This window comes from Epinephelus moara, chromosome 14 (assembly GCF_006386435.1).
Source record: "Epinephelus moara isolate mb chromosome 14, YSFRI_EMoa_1.0, whole genome shotgun sequence".
In the NCBI taxonomy this organism is placed as follows: Eukaryota; Metazoa; Chordata; class Actinopteri; order Perciformes; family Serranidae; genus Epinephelus; species Epinephelus moara.
Window position 1 is genome coordinate 7,241,168 of NC_065519.1, and position 19,637 is coordinate 7,260,804.

At 43.5% G+C, this 19,637-nt stretch overlaps 1 protein-coding gene across 1 annotated transcript; it reads left to right on the forward strand.

Annotated features, from left to right (window-relative positions):
* Window positions 1-218: 218 nt before the first annotated feature.
* Window positions 219-19,568, forward strand: si:ch211-168d23.3 (BRD4-interacting chromatin-remodeling complex-associated protein). Its single transcript, XM_050062591.1, has 13 exons — window positions 219-412; window positions 2,835-2,880; window positions 3,083-3,125; window positions 3,343-3,408; window positions 3,613-5,157; window positions 6,913-7,146; window positions 7,324-7,945; window positions 8,078-8,226; window positions 10,602-10,663; window positions 10,888-11,036; window positions 12,168-12,262; window positions 12,486-12,588; window positions 14,006-19,568. Exons 2-13 carry the CDS (start codon window positions 2,840-2,842, stop codon window positions 14,725-14,727), a joined length of 3,831 nt encoding a protein of 1,276 aa, XP_049918548.1. The 5' UTR covers window positions 219-412; window positions 2,835-2,839; the 3' UTR covers window positions 14,728-19,568.
* The last annotated feature ends 69 nt before the right edge of the window (window positions 19,569-19,637 follow it).

Sequence of the window (19,637 nt, forward strand, 5' to 3'; positions counted from 1 at the left end):
TTGATCTTATGTCTCACCGCTGAGATGAGAATGTGTTTTGGCTGGTGGTAACCTCAAGTGACCTGACAGCATGTGGTGGTGTGTGTTTGTGAATCCCTCCTCCTCCTCCCCCTCTCCTCCTCCTCCTNTGACCTGACAGCATGTGGTGGTGTGTGTTTGTGAATCCCTCCTCCTCCTCCCCCTCTCCTCCTCCTCCTCCTCACCTCCAGCCTCTCCCACCGGCTTCCCGCACCGTGAAGACGCAGCGATGCCCCAGCAGCAGAGGGAGGACCCGTCTCCGTCTCCGTCTCCGTCCCGCCGCCTCGGCCTGGCATCCCTCCGCCTCCAGACACTGAAGCCCGGCCACGACTTCCCATGAGGCCACCACCAGAACTCAGCTCGACCGCTCTGTATGGGGCCTCTCACATATGAAGTAGGTCCATGTTGTGGTCTGTCTCCTTCTGGGAAGTGGACACATGAATCAGAATCATTAGGAGAGAGTGTAACTGGGTGGGATGGTGATCTGTCCAGTGATTCCCATCCTGTGGTGTTGGGACTCTCACATTTAAGGGACTGCAGGAGTCAGTAACACAACATGATCTAGATTTTTCTGATTTTGTTCTTGTGAAATGACTCAAATAAAACAATGTGAGGGAGAAAATCACTCTTTGACAGTTCATGTCCACACTGAGGCCAGCAGCTGTGATAAGGAGTCACAAATTTTATTTTAAAGGGTCACAAGTCAAAAGGTTGGAGAACACCAGCCAAGTTGCCTGAATACAATGTTGGCATTGTACATTTCTGCAAACCAGGGATACACTAACTGATGGCATGGCATGTAGGCAAGACCGCTGCCCAAGACCAACATACAACAAACCTGGTCGGTAGTTTTCCAGTCGTGTTTGTATCGATAAAAGCAGGTATTTTTTTAGTGTATCAGGACATTTCCAGACATGGTTGTAGAGACAAAGCCGGGCATATTTTAATGAGAGTTTGGGACACACCTAGCCATGCTTGTAGCGACAAAACCAGGTGTTTATTAAACAACAGTAAGGACATTTCCAGCTGTGTCTGTGGCAACAAAATCAAACATTAGCGATAAAAGCTGGTGTTTTTTAAACCACATGTCGGGACATTACCAGCTCCTCAAACATTTTTTAATGAGATTTTGGGACATTTTCAGCCATGCTTGTAGCAACATAGCTGTGATTTTTTTTTAACGAGAGTTCAGGTATGTCTTAGGTCTCAGGTATGCTTTTTTTTTTACACACAGTTTGGGACATTTCCAGCCATGGTGATAGCAACAAAAGCTTGCATTTCTTAACAACATGAGAAGGCATTTTAAGCCATATTTGTAGCAACAAGAGCAGGTGTTTTTAATAACATGTCAGGACATGTCCAGCCATGCTTGTAGCGTCAAAACCAGGTATTTTTTAATGACAGTTCGGGACATTTCCAGCCATGCTTGTCATGACATAGTGGATGTTTTTTAATGCAAGTTCAGGTTTTTCCAGCCATGTTTACAGCACCAAAAGCGGGCATTTTTGACTGAAAGTTTTGGACATTTTCAGTCGTGTTTGTAGCAACAAAAGCAAGTATTTTTTAACAAAAATTAGGGACATTTCCAGACATGTTAGCAACAAAAGCGGATATTCTTTAATGAGAGTTTGGGACAATTTCTGCCATGCTTGTAGCAACAAAAACAAGTATATTCTGACAAGAGTTTGGGACCTTTCTAGTCATCTTTGTAGCGACAAATCCGTTTTTCTAACGAGAGTTCAGGACATTAACAGCCACGTATGTAGCAGTGTATTTTTTAACGAGAGTTTGGGATATGTCCAGCGATGTTTGTCGCGACAAAAGCAGGTGTGTTTTCATGAGACTTTGGGACATTTCCAGCTGTGCTCGTAACGACTGAAGCCAAGTGTTTTTTGTGTCTAAACCTAACCACATTAACCACAGCCTTGTCACAACGTGAAATTCAAAATTGAATCGTAAAGTTTCAACTAATCTGCTACATAAGAAAAGTACAAGTGTGACATACATGTGGTTTGCAGAAACATACAATGCCGACATCTGTTCTGTGACTGGGTTGGAAACAATGGTCTGGACAACAGTTCATTCTGAAGCAACTGGTTTTGTTTTGTTTTGAACAGTTATCCAAGTCATTTATCAAGCAAAAATGCCAATTAGTCACTTCTTCAAGCCTCTCAAATGTGAGGATTTTCCACTTTTCTCTGTTTTACATCACTGTAAATTGCATTTCTTTGGATTTTGGACAGTTGATCCAACACAAAAACAATTTAAACTTGGTGTTTTGTGCTCCACGAACTAGCGATTTTTCACAAATTTCACAAATTTCTGGCTTTTTATAAATCAAACAATTAATCCATTCACAAGAAGTTCACACACAAGTTCACACAAAAGCAGTTGGAGGTGCCTTACTGAATAATAGAACAATAGAGAGAGAATAAGTACAAAGTGCATACACCCATGCACGTACATTAATAAGGCACACGTAGATTTGCTTTAGGAGACCAGTGAATTTCTAAATCTATAAATGCTGTAAAAAATGATGAAGGCTGATTACTTGTGACCTGAGATTTGCTGGATATTAACTGAGAGCATGTCTGATGTGCACTGTGGAGGAAGGCCATTATGAGCTCATATACCAAGATGAGAATGTTAAATTTAGGAAGCAATGTCATTGGAGACTGTAAAAATTAAAATCACCATCTAGAATAACCTCTAATTTAATCGATAATGAAAGTAAAAATGTGTGTGATGCAGTGGTTTATACTTCCTCCCAGTAAATGTTGTTCATGTGATTTTATTTTTCCTCCTCTTCCTTTTAGTTGACATGGAGGATGAAGATGGGACTTGTCTACTTGATGTTTTGTGGTGAGTCTGTCTGATTCGTACTTTGATCCAACGGAATAAAAATGATCCTGTAGATGATCGAAAGTAAACCGGGCAGGGTTTTGTTATACCGGTATATGATTTAACGTTAAAACTGGTAGTTTGTTCGAATGTGCAGAATCCTTGACTTGCACCAAATATTCAATAAGACTGAACTGACTGTGATTCCTCTCCGTCTTTGCAGTGACCCCCAAGCCCTGAACGACTTCCTTCATGGGACCAATGAGGTAACAAAGGAGTGTTAAATAGAGAGGGACTCAAATAAAAAAAAATCAATAGTGCAAATGATAAATTTGAGATGGGAATATTTCTTGGCTCACGGTCGTGCGAGATGTGTGGAGGAGGGCTGACAGTGTGAAAGAAAGTCGGAATGTAATACTGCGTGCATTTCTCACCACGACTTTGCGAGCCCTGCCTAAAAATCGACTCATTTCATCCCACCAGCTGCAGACTGAAGACCTGCTCATTAACTCCTCCTCTGGGGAGCCCTCCCTCTTCACAGATGCCCCGGTGAGTGTCTGGATCCACAGCCAGCAGCGTCACAACAACCAGCATTTTCCCCAGGAGAACGATTTTTTTTTTCTCTCCTTCTGTGCCTGAAAGTGCTTCCTCTTAACTCCTGCTAACCACACTATTCTCCCCTCCTTTTCACTCTCTCTCTTCTATCCTGTTGTCTGCACCTCTCTTTCTGTCTCCCACTGTTTCCTCCCCCAGAGCCCAGTCTCTCTGCTGGGAGATGGCAGGGATTCCCCAGACACACCTCCACCTGGGTGTGTGGATCTGTCCTTCCTGGAGGAGGCCCTCCTGTCATCGCCGGAGGGTGGAGAAGACCCACAGGTGGTGCAGGGTGGGACACCTGTGGAGGCTGGATTTGAGGCAAAGAAGGGAGAGGTGGAGGAAGCGGAGGAGGCAGAGGTGGCGTGTGATATCCTCCAGCAGAGCCTGCAGGAGGCTGAGATCACAGAGCAGACCATGGCTCTGGAGGCAGGTCTGGCCCAACCTGGGGACAGCCTGTCGCTGTACTCACCTGCCCCTCTCCTCTCCCCACCCACCGTACCATTCATACCCAAGTCTGTGACCTTGCCCATCACCCAGGCATTGCCCAGGGACACCCAAGCAGCAGTGGAGCCCCCGCAGCCCTCCCTCCTGGCTGTCGGGCCAGGCTGCCCTTCTCTAAAACCTGCTGCCCCTCCTCAGCTGATGGGGCTCCTGCCTGGAAACGTGTTCCCTGCTGCTTCTCCAGAGACCTCCTTCTCTCTGAGTCCTGCCCAGGCGTCCAGTATGATCATCCACAAGGCTGTTCCCAGTATGACCAGTCGCCCTCTTATCACCCCAACCCTGAGAGCAACAGCAGCAGCAGCACCGGGCATCGTCCTGCAGCGTGCCCCTCTTCCCATTCAACCCAAACTGCCTATCAGCATTCAGCCCAGACTGGTTCAAATTAGCCCCAAGCCTTCTGGGCCAAAACACACTCCAGGTCTTACATTTGTCCCTGGGACTGCCTCACCAAATATTTTACTCTCCCAACCTCCAGGCCAAAAGCCTGCAGCTCCTCCGCAGCAGCCCACCCAGCAGCTCCCCAAACCAGTCAGCCTGCAGCTGGTCAACCAGGGCGGCTCCTTTGTGCTGCAGCCTCAGGGACTCTTCCAAGGCCAAAACCAGTTCCTTCTTCCAGGCCAGTCCCCTGTTACGATCTCCCAGTCTGCCAGTGCAGCTCGACCGCTGCTGACCCCCAGTCACCATGGCCCGTCTCTCCACAGTGTGAATCCCTCAACTGGGCAGCTGGTAGAAGGCTCTCAGATCCTAACTGTGCCCCAAAGACAGCTGAACTTCAGCCCCGTCTTCACCACGCCTTCAGGGCAGCTAGCGCTCCGCCAGGCCACTGTGCTTTCAGGACCTTTGCAGCTACAGTCAGCGCCCCCTACTGTCTTCCAGATGCCAGCGCAGCTGGCTGGAACCTACACTCCAGGAGGGCAGGGGCAGCGTACCACCCTGGTCCACAGTCCTGCTCTTGGAAACCACATTACCTTGATCAACAGTTCAGGGGTGCTTCCCCCAGATCTCACTTCCATCTCGATCGTCAACGGCCCCTCAGTAGTTCAGGGGCTGCCTTTTGCTGCACAGGCCCCTGCTCCTCAGACAGGAGGAGTGACAGAAGGACAGCTGAGCCTCCAGCAGGCCTCCGTGGTACTGCTGCCAGAAAGAGCCATTCAAGAGGAGAGGAGCAGCTCAGAGGAGACGTTCCACCAGCTACCACAGGTGAGCTGCCGTTTCTGTCTCAGAGGTTGGCAATTAATGCTGCTGTGTTTTAGTCATTTGAATTTATTTCAGCTTAATGTTGCTGTTGTACCTTGGTTCAGTAAGCAGACGCTCAACACTTGCTTGGATGATGTAATCCATCACAGTGAAAATGAAGTCTGGATCAATTTTTGTCAGTGTGATATTATCGTAGTATGATGATCAGTTTACTCATCCCAAGGAGTCCTACTCAGCCTGTGAAACAGTTGTATAGTGTCAACTGTGGCTCTAGAGGGAGCAATCCAAAATCAAATAAAATATAAATAACCTGCCTTGGCTCAGGCTTGAAGGAAAACACTTAACAGAAAGCTTGTGTTACAAACTGGGAACGTGGAGTTAAAATACGTGGGCATCTACCAGTGAGAAAGGGTTTAACAAAAAGATGTTACATTTTGGGAAATGTGTTTTTAAAGCTTGACCCACACAAGGAGCTGAAAGCCAAGATATCTCTGCCTGTGCAGCTTTGATTTTGACTATACATGTCTTAATCTGCTGCTTGCAACTTTGTGAAACTGTGTCACTAAATAGCTGGAGTTCTCCTGTGAAATCCGTCTGCACCTGAACTGCATTCCCATGTAATGATAATTGTAACATTGACAAATAAATCATGCAGACTTGATGTTCACTATGATGGATTACACAAGTTTCAACCAAGTGATTTTCATACATAAGACAAAAAAGTACTGCTATACAAGTTTTAAGATATTTGGGATAGTTCAGGTTGAGTTTGGAGAAGCAGGCAGGAGTACCGCCACATAAACTAAGCAATGTACTGCTGTGAACAGGGACAGCAGCAAAATGTACATTAGCCACCTAAAAAAAATATGATCAGTTTAAGTCTACACTATATTTACAGTATTTTCTCCACTTCACCTTGCTGTCAGACAGCAGTTGTCGACAAGGAATGGAAGCTGTTATATCACTTCTTTTAATGCCAGCCTCCATTGACAAAAACAGTAATTTTACCTCGCCGAACACAAGAGTTGCTGGTCTACTGCTGCCTCTTTCACTTAGTTTGTTTATATTATTATGGGACTTAAGGGTTTTAAAGGGTTAGTTCAGATTCACCAAAGTCACAAAATAGCACAAACAAAGTAACTGATTGTGGCAGTGGTAGACCAGAACTCCTGTGTTCTGCGAGGTAAAATCACTGTTTTTGTCAATTGAGTGTGGCTTTGAAGAGAGCATAGATTGCTATGATAGCTTTAGGTCCCTGTCTGAAAGAGCTATGTGACGGAAAGGCAAAGTGGTTAAAATATTCTAAATATAGAGTAACCCATAAACCCGTGGGTCAAAGCAAGTGGCAACCTCGTGCGCTAAGGGTCCAATCAACCCACAAAAAGAAGAGTGTGAATCCCCCCCCCACGTAATCTGCCTGTCCAAATCTAACTCACACGAAACTCATCCCTAGTCTTCATGCAGTGCCAATGATGGGTGCTTATGCACTGAATAGCAGTACCACCACCAGGACCTGCAAGACACAGCGAACAGACAGACCGACCAGGGGAAACACACACAAAGCTGGCCCTGATGAAACAGGAGGCTGACACAGTATGAACTGTCCACAGCAGTACATTGCTTAGCTTCTGTGGCGGTAGTCCAGTCTGCTTCTCCAAACTGGAGACACAGCCCACACTGTAATGTTAAAATAGGTATTTTGCAGTTAAATTCAGCTTTAATAACCAGCTCTGATGTCTTTATTTTCTTCTGCTGCAGCCCTATGGACATGTCCTCCAGCACGTCTCGGTGCAGCCCACCTCTGCAGGGCTGCAGTCCTCCTCTCCTCCTGTAGTCACAGTCCTGCAGCCTCCCCCTGAACCTCCTCTGGCCCCCGATCCAGCTGTGGAGATCCCTAAACTTTTGATGCCCCCAGCAGACATGACCCAAGTAATGGAGGAGGTGACGCAGTCGATGAGTCAGAACGAGGCCTTTATGCAACATCTGCAACAGGTCAGAGCTGCAACAGATTCCTCCTGACTCAGTGATGAATGTCTTGTGCTGGTTTACGTTTATATGTTGGTTACAGTGCTCAGTGATGAGGTTTCATGCGCCATGGAACTATGAGCTTCAAATTCAATCTAAAAAGATTTATCTAACTGCAGTTTTTCCATCTTATTTCTACCACAGCAAGCACTTAGTTCTCCTATCACATCTGAACTGTTGGTTGGAGCGCTGCCGGTAGTGCCGATGGAGTCGCTGGCGTCCCCGGTGGCCAATGAAAGAGAGACCCAGCCACAGACCCACACAGTCTCCGGTCAGGACGCCCACACTGTGATGTCTGACCAGTGTGTCGAGGCCTCTCCACTTCACTCAAACCCAGAGGACACACCGCTGATCTGCTCCTCCCCTCCCGTTCAGGACTCAGAGAGACCAGCTCCGACGAGTTTCTCCCCTCAAATCACTCTGCCTGGTCCCGAGAGTTCGGTCCCTCAGATCACAGCCCCCCAGCCTCGCATTGAGCCCCAAGTCCAGTACCAGGTTCCCCATCAGCTCCAGGTCTCACAGGCCTTATTCGCCCAGAACCAGGTGCAGATCCAGTCATCTGTCTCCCAGCCTCCGGTCCAGCTCCAGGTCCAGGTCCAGCAGTCGTCTGTCTCCCAGCCTCAGTCCTCGGTCAACCCGTCAGTCCACAGCAGTCCCCCCCCTCTGCGTGTCTCGGTGCCTCAGCAGCAGCCTGATCCCACGGCTGCGTCTGCTAGTCTCTCCAAAGGAGGAGACGACTCCGCTGTCCAACAGCACACACAAAACAGTGAGTTTCATTTAGAATATGACACAGAGCGACTCGCTCTAACCATCATCATTATTATGATCTGCCATACAATCATCATCATCATCATCGCCATCGCCTCTGTCATCATTGTCATCATGTCCTCCATTGCAGAGCCAACAGCTGCCTTGGTCGTGGAGAGTAAACCGTTTACTCTCGATGTCCATCCACCCTCTCCTGCAGCCCAGGGTGTCCAGGCTCATGGGCCCCCGGCCCCCAGAGAGTGTGCCCCCATCCAGACGAGTCAGCAAACCAGCACCAAGGTGAGAGACAGCTACTTCTGTTTCCACACCACACTGATGGTCAGCCATTGGTCAATTTTCAGTTGTCAGTGAGCATCTGTCGGCCCTTGTTGTCTTGTCAGCATGTTGAATTGGCATCAGTGGATGAAATCATTCTGATTGGCAGTTCAGCTCAGTGAACAAGACGAAAAACGGATGTGATGTGAGGAAAGCAAGCATTTTAAGTCAAGAAGGCGAAATTAAAACAAACTTGATATATCTGATATTTTCTTTTTTAGCCACTGAGCTCTTTGGCAGAAACAGTTTGTAACTGTTTGTGTTATTGTTCACTAGTGCACGGTAAACTTAATTTGTTCTTTCAACATCGAGTCATGTTGTTAATGTGCTAACTAGCGACTTGAATCTGTCCTTTCGGTCTTCTGGTTTCCCTTTTCAAGGCACGAATACAGATATCTCTCACCTGCTGGTGTGGAGAGTTAATTCCTCTCACACAAGCGCAAAACGTAGGTGCTAGTTGTCTGAAGTGCAACGTCTTGGCCGAGACATGGTGCGTGAGGAGATGCAACAGTCACCACTAGTTCTTTGATCTTGGTTTGGTGTGTCTGGGCTGTAAGAAATATAATATCTTTCCTTATGATGTCAAAAATGTGATTAGAATTTTTTTTTTCTGACAGCAGTTTACGAAAATCATACCAAGTCAGAGGAAGGTAAATCTATGCTACTATACAAGCTGTACACTGACTACTTTAAGTTATATCAAAGTGTCATTTCTATAGTGTTGTCCCATGACAAGATATAATGAAATATTTGCAAAAATGGGAGGGGTGTACTCACTTATGTGAGATACTGTACATCCTAATAAACACAATAATTTCCCCTGCTGTTCAGATTTCTTCAAAATTTAAGAACTTTGTACATTTTGGGAGAAATTAAGTGTACATATAAGCACCATGAAATATATGTCAGGGAGACTTGAGGAAACAAAACAACAGAAAACAGTCAATTGGTGTTTTGTATGATACCTACACAAAATCAGGCCATAAGGGTGTTACGTATTTCTTTTTTTAAAACAAATGGTTTCTAAAGATGAAGAGAAAAATAATCTTTTCCATAATATGAATATAATTTATGGTATCTATCTACTCCCCTAATGTGGGGTGTTCAGGAAGCAACCAGCACCTTGTGAGGGCTTTCTTGCAAGTAGATATCAAAATACCAAACATATATTTGTCAGAACGTTTTGCCTTAAAATTAATACATCCTAAATAATAATAATAATGTGGAAAACTGCAAAGGAAGATCAGTGTGAAGTATGGTTTTTAGTGCTTTATACTGTACAGAAATGCCTATACATTAAAGGTTTTGATGGTTATTGTTTTATGTGGATGTTGGAAAAATCCCAAATACTTAAATTTAATCCAAACATAACCGAATGTAAAATATGTTGCATATAAAGACAAATTATATATATTATCTTAAGGACTGCAGCTAAAGATTATTTTCATTGTCAATTAATCTGTCAGTTAATTTTTTGATCAATTGATAAATCGTTCAGTCAACACAATGTCATAAATGTGTCCATCACAACTTCCCAAAGCCCAAGCTGACATATTTAAGTGTCTCGTTTTGTCTGACCAAAAGTTTAAAACCAAAAGATATTAAATTTACTATGATAGACAATTGATAAAAACAGCAAATATTCTAATATTACAAGACGAAACCTGAACACTTTTGGCCATTTTTACCTCCCACAATATATGACAATTATCAAAAAAGTTGCTGTTGACAAGAGTTGCACAATAAATCAAAATATTTTCAAATTTGCAATATGACTAAGTGCAATACTGATAAAAGTAAAATGTGTCACAACGTACCATTATAATAAAAGAAGCATTGTGGTGCTACAGAGAGGCCCTCATCTACAAGTCATATTCCAGACATAAGGGAGCATGCTTGTTAGGTACAGACCCAAGAAAAATCACATCATCCTCATTTTTATGTATATGTTTTTTCAGTGAAAATAAAATGCAAAAATTGCCATTCCCACTAAAATCATGACTCCTACCACAGTCCCAATATCTGTCAAAATAATCACAATATAATTTTTTGATGCACATTATGCAGCCCTACTGTCGACCCACTAAGTGTTTAACAAATCATTTCAACTCTAATTATATTATATAACCTATGTAATTTATTTTCGGGATATTTAAATTTCTGTAATGATTTAAATAAGTTCCCCTCTGGGTGAAAATGAATTGGCTCCGGTCTTGAAACAGAGACAGGAAGCTTTGAAATGATTATTTGTTAAATGCGGCAAACTTATTATTAATGACCTGAAAGTGCTCCCCTGTCTCCGTCCTTTGATCTCATCCAAAATGTTTTCTGGCTGCCAGCTGGCAGGTCCTCTGGAGCAGCAGAGAGAGGAGAGGCTCACACCAGCAATGCGCAGGCACAGGTAAGAAGTTCTGTGATGTCGGATGAAACCATGAAATAGAAAATGTCACTAAAGTTCACTGACATCAGCTTATTTTATGTATTTAATTTTTGTATGTACTGAATAACTGTTACATTACATCACTCAGTACGAGAGAGTAAATATTAAAAAGTACAACGCCGTGTTTTATTACCTTACCAGTCTGCAGCAGCTCAGGTTAACACAGTTGCCGTCGTGTCCTTCAGGTTCCAGCAGCAGATCTGTTTGGACCACACAGCGGTTCAGACCCCCTTCACCGGCCCGGCCTTTTCCACACTGAAGGACGCTGTTAGGCGCCTGCTGCCGTACCACACCTGCGCCGGTTACCTGCCCACTCAGGATGACTTCAATTTAGGTTAGTGAGCTCTAATATAATAAAGAATTATCCTAAAACACAGTGTTAAGACTCAAACAAAAGTAATTCCACTCAGTCATCAATTATGACCTACTGGAAGTGTGTGGCGGTGTATTTTTCTGCAGAGGCAAACATTTTAAAATGCCATAACACAACAAATACACAACACAAACACACTAAAAAAGAAAAAAAAAAACACAATATAACAAACAGAACAAATCCCAAATGTTCAGCTATCCATCTTTGTCCCATTCAGCTCTATAAAGTCTGACTGCAGCAGACAGGTTTCTGCTTTCAGCCTGTTTGCTCTGCACTGGACGTGTGAGCTTGTTGCTGCTCCGAAGCTGTCTGTTTGTGCTGTCTGTGGGAGCAAATGATGGTGTAGATGTGTCATCTCTTTGACTAGCTGAGTGGCTGCCTGTTCCCTCCTGCTCTAAAGGGATGGGAGTTGAAGTGGAGGGGTGCACTCTTAAGAGATGACACTGAGGACCCATTTTTGCATCCTCTCCAGAAGGACACTGTCATTCTCCAGACATGGCCTGACCTCAGCAGTGTAGATGGTGACAAGTAAGGCTGTGTATCGATACTAAATACCTTTAAGGTATCGATACTAAATACCTTTAAGGTATCGACCTAAATAACCGAGTACCAAGTAGTACTGAAACATCTCCAGTCAAACAATACCTGCCTTTGACCTGCATGTAGTGGGGTCTGATCCTAGACCATCTCAACTCCTTGCAGGATCACCAAACTTTCTGTTGCTCCCATCTCCAGAGCTACTCTCCTCCTCGAATGGTCAATTCAACGTCTACCGCAGAGATGCCACCAAAACATTTGGAAGTATACACACCACTCCACTGGTATTGAATTAACGACTCTATTGGTATTGGCATCACTTTAAGGGTACTGGCATTGGTACTGGTATTTCCCTGGTCAGAGTCCAGGGAAAAACCTTACTTGACCGATCAGTCCAGCTCCACATCCTCCAACAATACAAACTGGTGTAAGGTAAACAGCGGTGTAGAACTTTGTACATACTTGATGCCTGTTGATGACTCCGTAAGTTCTTCAGGTCCCACAAACTTTTTGTCAACAGCTGATCTGACTCTGATAATGTTTCTGTGTTCACAGTGGACCAGGAGTTTGACACTGTGTCTGGTTTCCTGTTGAAACGCACCAAGGACATGGTCAACAAATACAGGCAGCTACTAGTTAGAGAAGCCCAGGTAAGATTCAACACACTGCGTCAGTAACTGTTGAGTAAGTGAGCTCCTTCTGAGACCGGCCATCTTCGGTTTGTAATTGGTTTTATGTGGGCTGAGTCATTATCATGGGGCAGTGAGAAAATTAAATGCACCAAATCAAAGATCCCACAGAGTTGTTTTCCCAGTCCTGGAGCAGACAGATGATGCTTTGTGTGTCTGACGGAGTATGAACTGGTTTCCACAGCAGGAGAGTCCGTCAGCAGAGATGGTGATGCTGGAGCGCCTCTTCCTCCAGGCTGAGCGATGCGCTTTAGCGGAGGACAGACGGAGAGTCCGCAGAGACCCAGGTCAGTGCCAACCATCATCACCATCTACCTTATTACACACCTACGTAAATGTGTTATTTTTCTTGGCTGAGAACGATTCAAATCCCAAGACTGAGACAGAAAATATGGACGGGAAAAGTGAATCAGTGACACTTCCCAATTTATTCTCATAAACTAATTTATCCGTGCCTCGGAGCGCGGCACTTAACCTCCATATTTGCTCCAGAGCAGCTCCCAGGTGTGAATATGTAATTAAGCTGTGTAAATGTGGAGCAGGGTCGTGCTGAGAGAGACTCGGCGTGATGACGAGAAAATTACATGTGAGAGGTTAAGAGCAAATTAAAGCAGGGTTGTTATGTTAATTAAAAAAGTTGGGAAAGGGGGAAGGAAGCACTTGAAAAGTCTTAAATGTCAGGCTCGGCTGCTGTTGGACTTCTGAAGGAATAATAATACAAAAATTATACAACTCACAAGTGATAGTTAACTTTAGCTAAAACAAAAACCCTTACGTTTATTTATTTAATGTGAAGTGCACGTTAATGCAAACGTGTTTTTCATCCATAGTCCCAAACAGATGCTCCGTGGTCACGTTTAAGGGATTGTTTGGATCTTTTGAAGTGGGGTTGGGATGAGGTACTTATCCACAGTCGGTGTGTTACATGAAGTAGATGTCTGTCTGCATGCCCCCAGTTTGGAGGAGCAGACAGAAGTACCACCACAGAAGCTAAGCGATATACTACATATTTTAGCCACACAAAAAAGAAACCGCTTTACCTCGCTCACAGACAGCCCTTTCTGATAGGTAACTAAAGCCGTTATATTGCTGGGGAGAGGGACGTGTTGACTTCTTTGCTCAGCCTGCCTCTCCAAACTGGGTGGGTACCGACCAACATCTTCCATAGGTAATAAAATGACTATGGATAAGTCAATCATACAACCTAACTTAAAAAGATAGAACTATCCCTTTAATAAGGCACATGAAGAGATATTAGTTGGAAAGATTAACAGGATTTGACATCAGAAAGCTACAAGAACAGGACCTGACATATAGAGGAAAGTTAATCCTCCTCAGCAGGATAAAGAGGGTAATAGGTTTGAGGAGATTTAGAATTAAGCCTTTATCTTCCCCAAATACCCCTTAAATGTTCCCTTAAGTAGCTTCAGCCTTGAATAAAAGATTTTTCAAGTAGTGAAATCGCTCAGGTACTATGTATTCTTGGAAATATCTTCTGTCTGAGTCTTTTTAAACTCATTTTTCTGTAACTCAGCCTGACATCTGAGATTTTGAATAATATCAAAAAACCAAAGCAATTGAAACCAAAATTAGCTGCATAGCTGTATGAGATGATTTGGGTCATTTGGGTGAACTGACCCTTTAAAACGGTTTGCATGATGACAGCTTGTTGTTCAATCTTCTGCTCTTTTCTCTTGACTCCAGAATCATTCATGACGGCCTTGGCTACATCAGCGTCTTCCCCCCACGGTGCCCACTCCTCCGGCCCCTCCCAGCTGTGCTCCTCCGGCAGCCCCTCCTCCCCACCAGCCTGGACCAGACTGTCCGACCGGCCCCCGGGACTGAAGACGTACCGCTCCAGCTCCCGCGGGGCTCTCAGGCTCACCATCAAGCAGGAGTCCGGCTCCCGTAAGGTTGTTCACAACTCGGCCTGCGACCCTGGACTCAAGAGGGACCACATGGGGCAGCTGACCAACGGCGGCGGAGCTGTGAATGAACGCCACTCTCAGGCACCCAACGGAGCACCCCAGTGTCCTCAGCATGATGAGGAGATCTCCAACGGAGCTCTGCCTTGTAACACCGCAGAGGAGGTCCCACAGACAGCACCCATTTCCAAAATAAAAGCCCCAAACCCTCTTTCTATGCCAGAGCCACAGGTTGGTTGCTTCGAGTTGCCTCCCAGAGATGTCAGCGCCCCGAAACTGAAATGCTACAGGTTGGATGCATCCCCCCGCCCGGAGCAGCGGTTCAGCCCGCCGCCTCCCCCCCTCCAAGAGGACAACATGCTCAGTGAACATCTACAGAGTGCCATCGACAGCATCCTGGAGCTTCAGCGCCTGCAGGGCCCCTCTGCAGCCCCGACCAGGGCCACGTCAGGCCCTTCACTGGACCAGGCTGTCACCAGCATCCTGGAGGGACACCTGTGAGGTAATCTGCACCAACAGACGTCCACACAGATGCAGAAACATCTGTCTGAGGTGGGATAACACAAAGGAAGGTGACTTCTTATCTGTCCCCAGAACTTACAGAGATTTTGTTTCTGGGTTTCAGAGATTACGTTTAAGGAACTGATTGTTTGAAAGAAGAGGGAGCAGGAAAAAAATTAAGAGGCACTATAAAGAGATGCATACCAGACAACAGCACTATCTATAGTCCGATAGATGTTAGATACTTCATTTTGATGTACGTTTGTGGAAAAAAAAATCTATTTGAATAGGAGCTATATTGTTTCAGTGGTAGTTAAGTCATTCAGAGGTTTACGACACTGGTGTAACCTTCATCAGCATATAGTATATAAGTAATAGTGAGGATAAACGAAAACGTGGAGTAGACTGAGATTATTCAATAGTTTTTTATAAGATTTCTTTCAAAAAAAATGTGAAGTTTCTTTTGCATAGTGCCAAGCTTCCAGGGTATTTATTTTGATAATCTGTGCCAATTGTGTTTTGCATTGAGAAAGGCAGCGTGTGTGTGCGAGTGCGCGTGTGTGACAAATGTGTGTGTGTGTGTCTTTATTTGGATCTAAAGAGAGTGTGTGAAAACATTGCATCCTGCGACGGGACAGTACATGAGAAGCCCCGCAGGCTCCATCATCTCGGCTTATCGAATGAAACTCCAAAGAATTTGTGACTTGCTACATCCTGAATACACCAGCAAACGTCCATGTTGTCTCTTCCCACAAACTGGAGTCTGTCCTTGTTAAAGCAGAAAGAAACCAGAGAGGAACACAGAGAAAAAAAAAAAAGAAACAGGCAGAGTTGTGCTTTTTCTGTTGTCTTTAAGTTTGGACCCTTGTCATTCACGCTGGAGTCTGACTGTGAAATATTTCTAGTTTTCAGAGACGAGAATGGTTTCTCATACTTTATGTATTAACATGCAAGCAATAATGAGTTTGGGTTGTTAGGAGCAGTGGTGGTGCAGCGAGGAGGAGGAGATCTTTGCCTGTCTTGCTTAGCGTCGGGACGATCGTTTATCAGGAACGAGGGATGATCGTTTTCTCATCGAAGCCCGTGTAGTGTAGAATCTGTGTCTGAGGGTCACTTAACGGCATAAACGTTCACGCAAACGTCCAGTCTGAGAAATAAAAACACCAAATCTGCAGTTGTTTTCCACGACAGACACTGTACAGCCTCTCTGCATCATCAAACAGCCTTTGACCAAAAAGCTAGAGAAATCATCACATGTTCACATTTAAAACTCTCTTTATTTATTTATTAACATCTTGGTTTGAAGCCCGCTGTACTAAGCCGAAGATTTATTATTTTCATGCAGCCATCGTGGAGCAATATGATTTTAGCAGCATCTTATGTTAATGTGACAATCTTATCGGTCTGTGTGAAGATGTGAAATCTGTTCATATGAAAATACACAAGAGAGTTGAGATCATCTGTATCGGTCGTACGACTCTCCCTCATGAAACTCGTGCAAAATGTTCTTTGTAGATGGATTTTATCTTAAGGGTCAAAATGTTACAGCTGCAAAATGTCTTTGATTTTTGTAATATAAATTGAAAAATGTGCTTCAAATTTTAGCTTTTGAAGATGCAGTTAGTGGTCGAGGTTTGACCTGCGAATTGGGAAAACGTTTAGAATATGCCTTATTGTAAATTCAGTGTACCTTTAAGGAAATGGAATCTGCAGAGAAAAGATCATTAATGTGGTGTTTTAAATACTGTAACATCTGGTGTTCTGAAATGTGAAAGTAACTCGTCCCTTCGAAAAGAAAGAAAGAAAAAAAAAACTTCCAGAGATTTGGGGCTAAATCAAACAGGCCTTCTCATTTCTTTGAATTGCATTGTCATGGTTTTTTTTTTTAATATGTAAAATTGTCTTTTGTTGGAATGAACAAAAGGAGTTATAATATGCAGTAATTTAGTGTTGAAATCCTCTGCAGTAGTACAGGGTGGACACACACTGGAAGATTCATAAAACACTAGTTGGATATTTTGGGGAATACACTTTGATGCTGCTCTCATGTCTGCATGCTAAACACAAAGCTAGGAGCTAGTTAGCTTAGCTTAGCTTAGCATAAAGACTGGAAACATGGGGAAACCGCTAGCCTAGCTCTGTCCAAACATGGCTACAACATGATGTGTTACAGCGAATTATATTTCAAACTAATTTTTTTTAATCAGTTGTTGCCTAGCAACAGCATGGTGACCACAAGATTTCAGTAAATAGTGCATACTTTGTCTTTTGTATGGATTATAGACTGTGTCAAAGAAGTGGACGTAGCCCCCGGTTCTTGAAAGTGAAGCTAATGTGAAGTGCCTTTAACCTGCATTCTTTCTATTGACCAGCAGGGGGCGACTCCAATGGTTGCAGAAAGTCTTATTTCATAGAAGTCAATGAGAAAATGACCGTTTTTCACTTGATTTTTTACCTCAGTAAACCATTCCCTCGCGTGTTTATGGTCTCAATCACTAGTTTCTCTTCTTTCTTCTTCATTACAACATGATGTTATTCAGTAAATTATAGTCCCATGTAGAATAAAAACAGCTGTGCTCCTTTGTGATTGACAAGTTGCCATCAGGGCGACCTGTCAGTCACGATAGAGGCATAGCAATGTGTATCCTCCATAGCTACACCCAATCATCCAAATATGGTCACTTCTAGCTCCAATAAAAGACAAGATGGTGACGGACAAAATGTCAAACTCGAGGCTTCAAACACTGCACCCATTTTGAATGTCATCACTTGATTGAATGGGTGTTATCAGCTGAAAATAAATCGGTCAGAAGGGTCCTACTGAAGCTACTAGTAGCTTTGTAACACTGTAACACAGATTTAGGTGCTCAAAACAATGTGGTAAGGGTTAGAAAAACAGATCAGGGTTTGGGTATAAATAAATACTTTTCTAAAGTAGGGTAACAAACCTATATCTCGCTACAGAGAGGCAAATGCCCAATGGACCAATGTGGGACCTCATTTCTAAAAAAATATGTACGCTAGGTAATGGCGAGAGACTTGTTTTTTCTTTTTGATCCTGTTTAAATTGTGCCATGAATTACAGGTATGATATTTTCCACCCAAGATGAAAAGATAATTTGCAAGTAGAAAAAGTCAGTTTGTCGTAAAACTGCTTCAGTATAAGACTGTAAAAAAACGTAATTAGAGAGACTACACAAGACCTGTAAGTGAGGCCATAACTGTGTCTCTTGCTGACGCTATAATGCCTTTGTTTTTCATATGGGTCTTGCATATTCTTTCACTTCCTAGGTGATACAAAGCCAGGGGTATCATTTATAAAAATTGCGTGCTCACAAAACAAGGCCTGAAAGAGGCGTGCGCCACTTCCCATGCAAAAGTTGTGATCTATAAAAACGGATTTGATGGGAGCAATTTTCACCCATGCTTACGAACATTTTAGAGACTGGAAATTAGTGATGTAGATGATGAGGTGGAAGCCTGATTGTAGAAATTGTAGATCCTAGGTATTGTTTTATAAATGAGACCCTGGGAATGTATGTTGTGCGTGAAGAGAAATGTCGTTTGCCGTTTCACACAAAAATATATGGTACCATGACAAACTGCGAGTTCCTTGACTTGCAAAATTATCTTTTAGATGGATAAACGTGTAATTTATGGCACAAGTTATTTATCTCTTGCCGTTAACTACCATACATTGCTTCCATCAACATTACCACGACAACTAGAGGCCGCCTGACAATAAACACGGCCATTTAATGGGCTGATAATGGCATTATGAGCCTACTAGTAGCTGTAGCAGGATCCTTCTGACTCATATGTGGCTACTAACGCCATTCAATTGAGTGATAGCTTCAAAGCGGTAGCTTCCGAACCAATGGGTGATGTCATGGTTGCCATGTCCACTTCTTTAACACAGTCTATGGTCTGGATTAAATAAATGGGACGTAACTTGTAAATGAGTGAAATGGCAGCAGGATTTTGTTACCTGTCGACAGTGGTGTTCTGGCTGCCTCCTGTCTTTATGCTAAGCTAACCAGCTAGCCACTGGCAGTACCGTTAGCTTCATGCGGGACAAACGGACATGAGAGCTCTAGCAGTCTTAGTAACTAACACCAGTGTGAGTTAGCATGTTTCCCAAACTGTCCATTCCTTTAACCGACTTTAATCTTCAGGTGTGCGTCCGCCCTCAGAGGTTTCACTGTAATGCAGTAAAGATGTCAGAGTGTCTTTCACAACACAGGATTGCACTCCTTGTCACCTGAACTTCTTAAAAAGGGGAATTCCACCAAAATGTTTATTTTTCAGGAATCATTTCCCAACGTTTGCCCACATTTATCCTCTTTAATACTTTAAAGGACTGAAGGAGATGAAGAAGAATAATTTCTCCCGTTGATGGAATCCCCTTCGATGAAGCAGCCTCATGTGCCATTGTTACTGTTGCATCATGTCTGCAGTGTCAAACACTGACCATTAGAAATGTGTTTAGTTTCGTCAGCATCTTAGGACAAAGGGATGACATCTGCATGTTGAGCCATTTTGGTATTTATTTGTAAATGTGTATTTTTTAATTTATTTATTTTATGACTGAACTGTGAAACCAGGGGAGCTCATAACTCTACACTAATTCAGATACAAAACATTTGACTGACAGATTGTTCTGATGCCAAAATCAAGAGGCCTTAATTCAGCAAAACTAGATTGTAAAAAAAAGAAAATGTCATTCCTGACAAAAAAAATCCAACTAAAGACTCCTTTGACCTGAAAGTCACGAGTGATTCATATATGAAATGTTAAGAAAACCGCTTTTGTACTCATTTTTACAGACTATTTATTAAACTGTGATTTTGTAAGAAATAAAAAAAAACAAACAGTGAATGTGGACGTGTGTTTTTAACTGTGAAGATGTG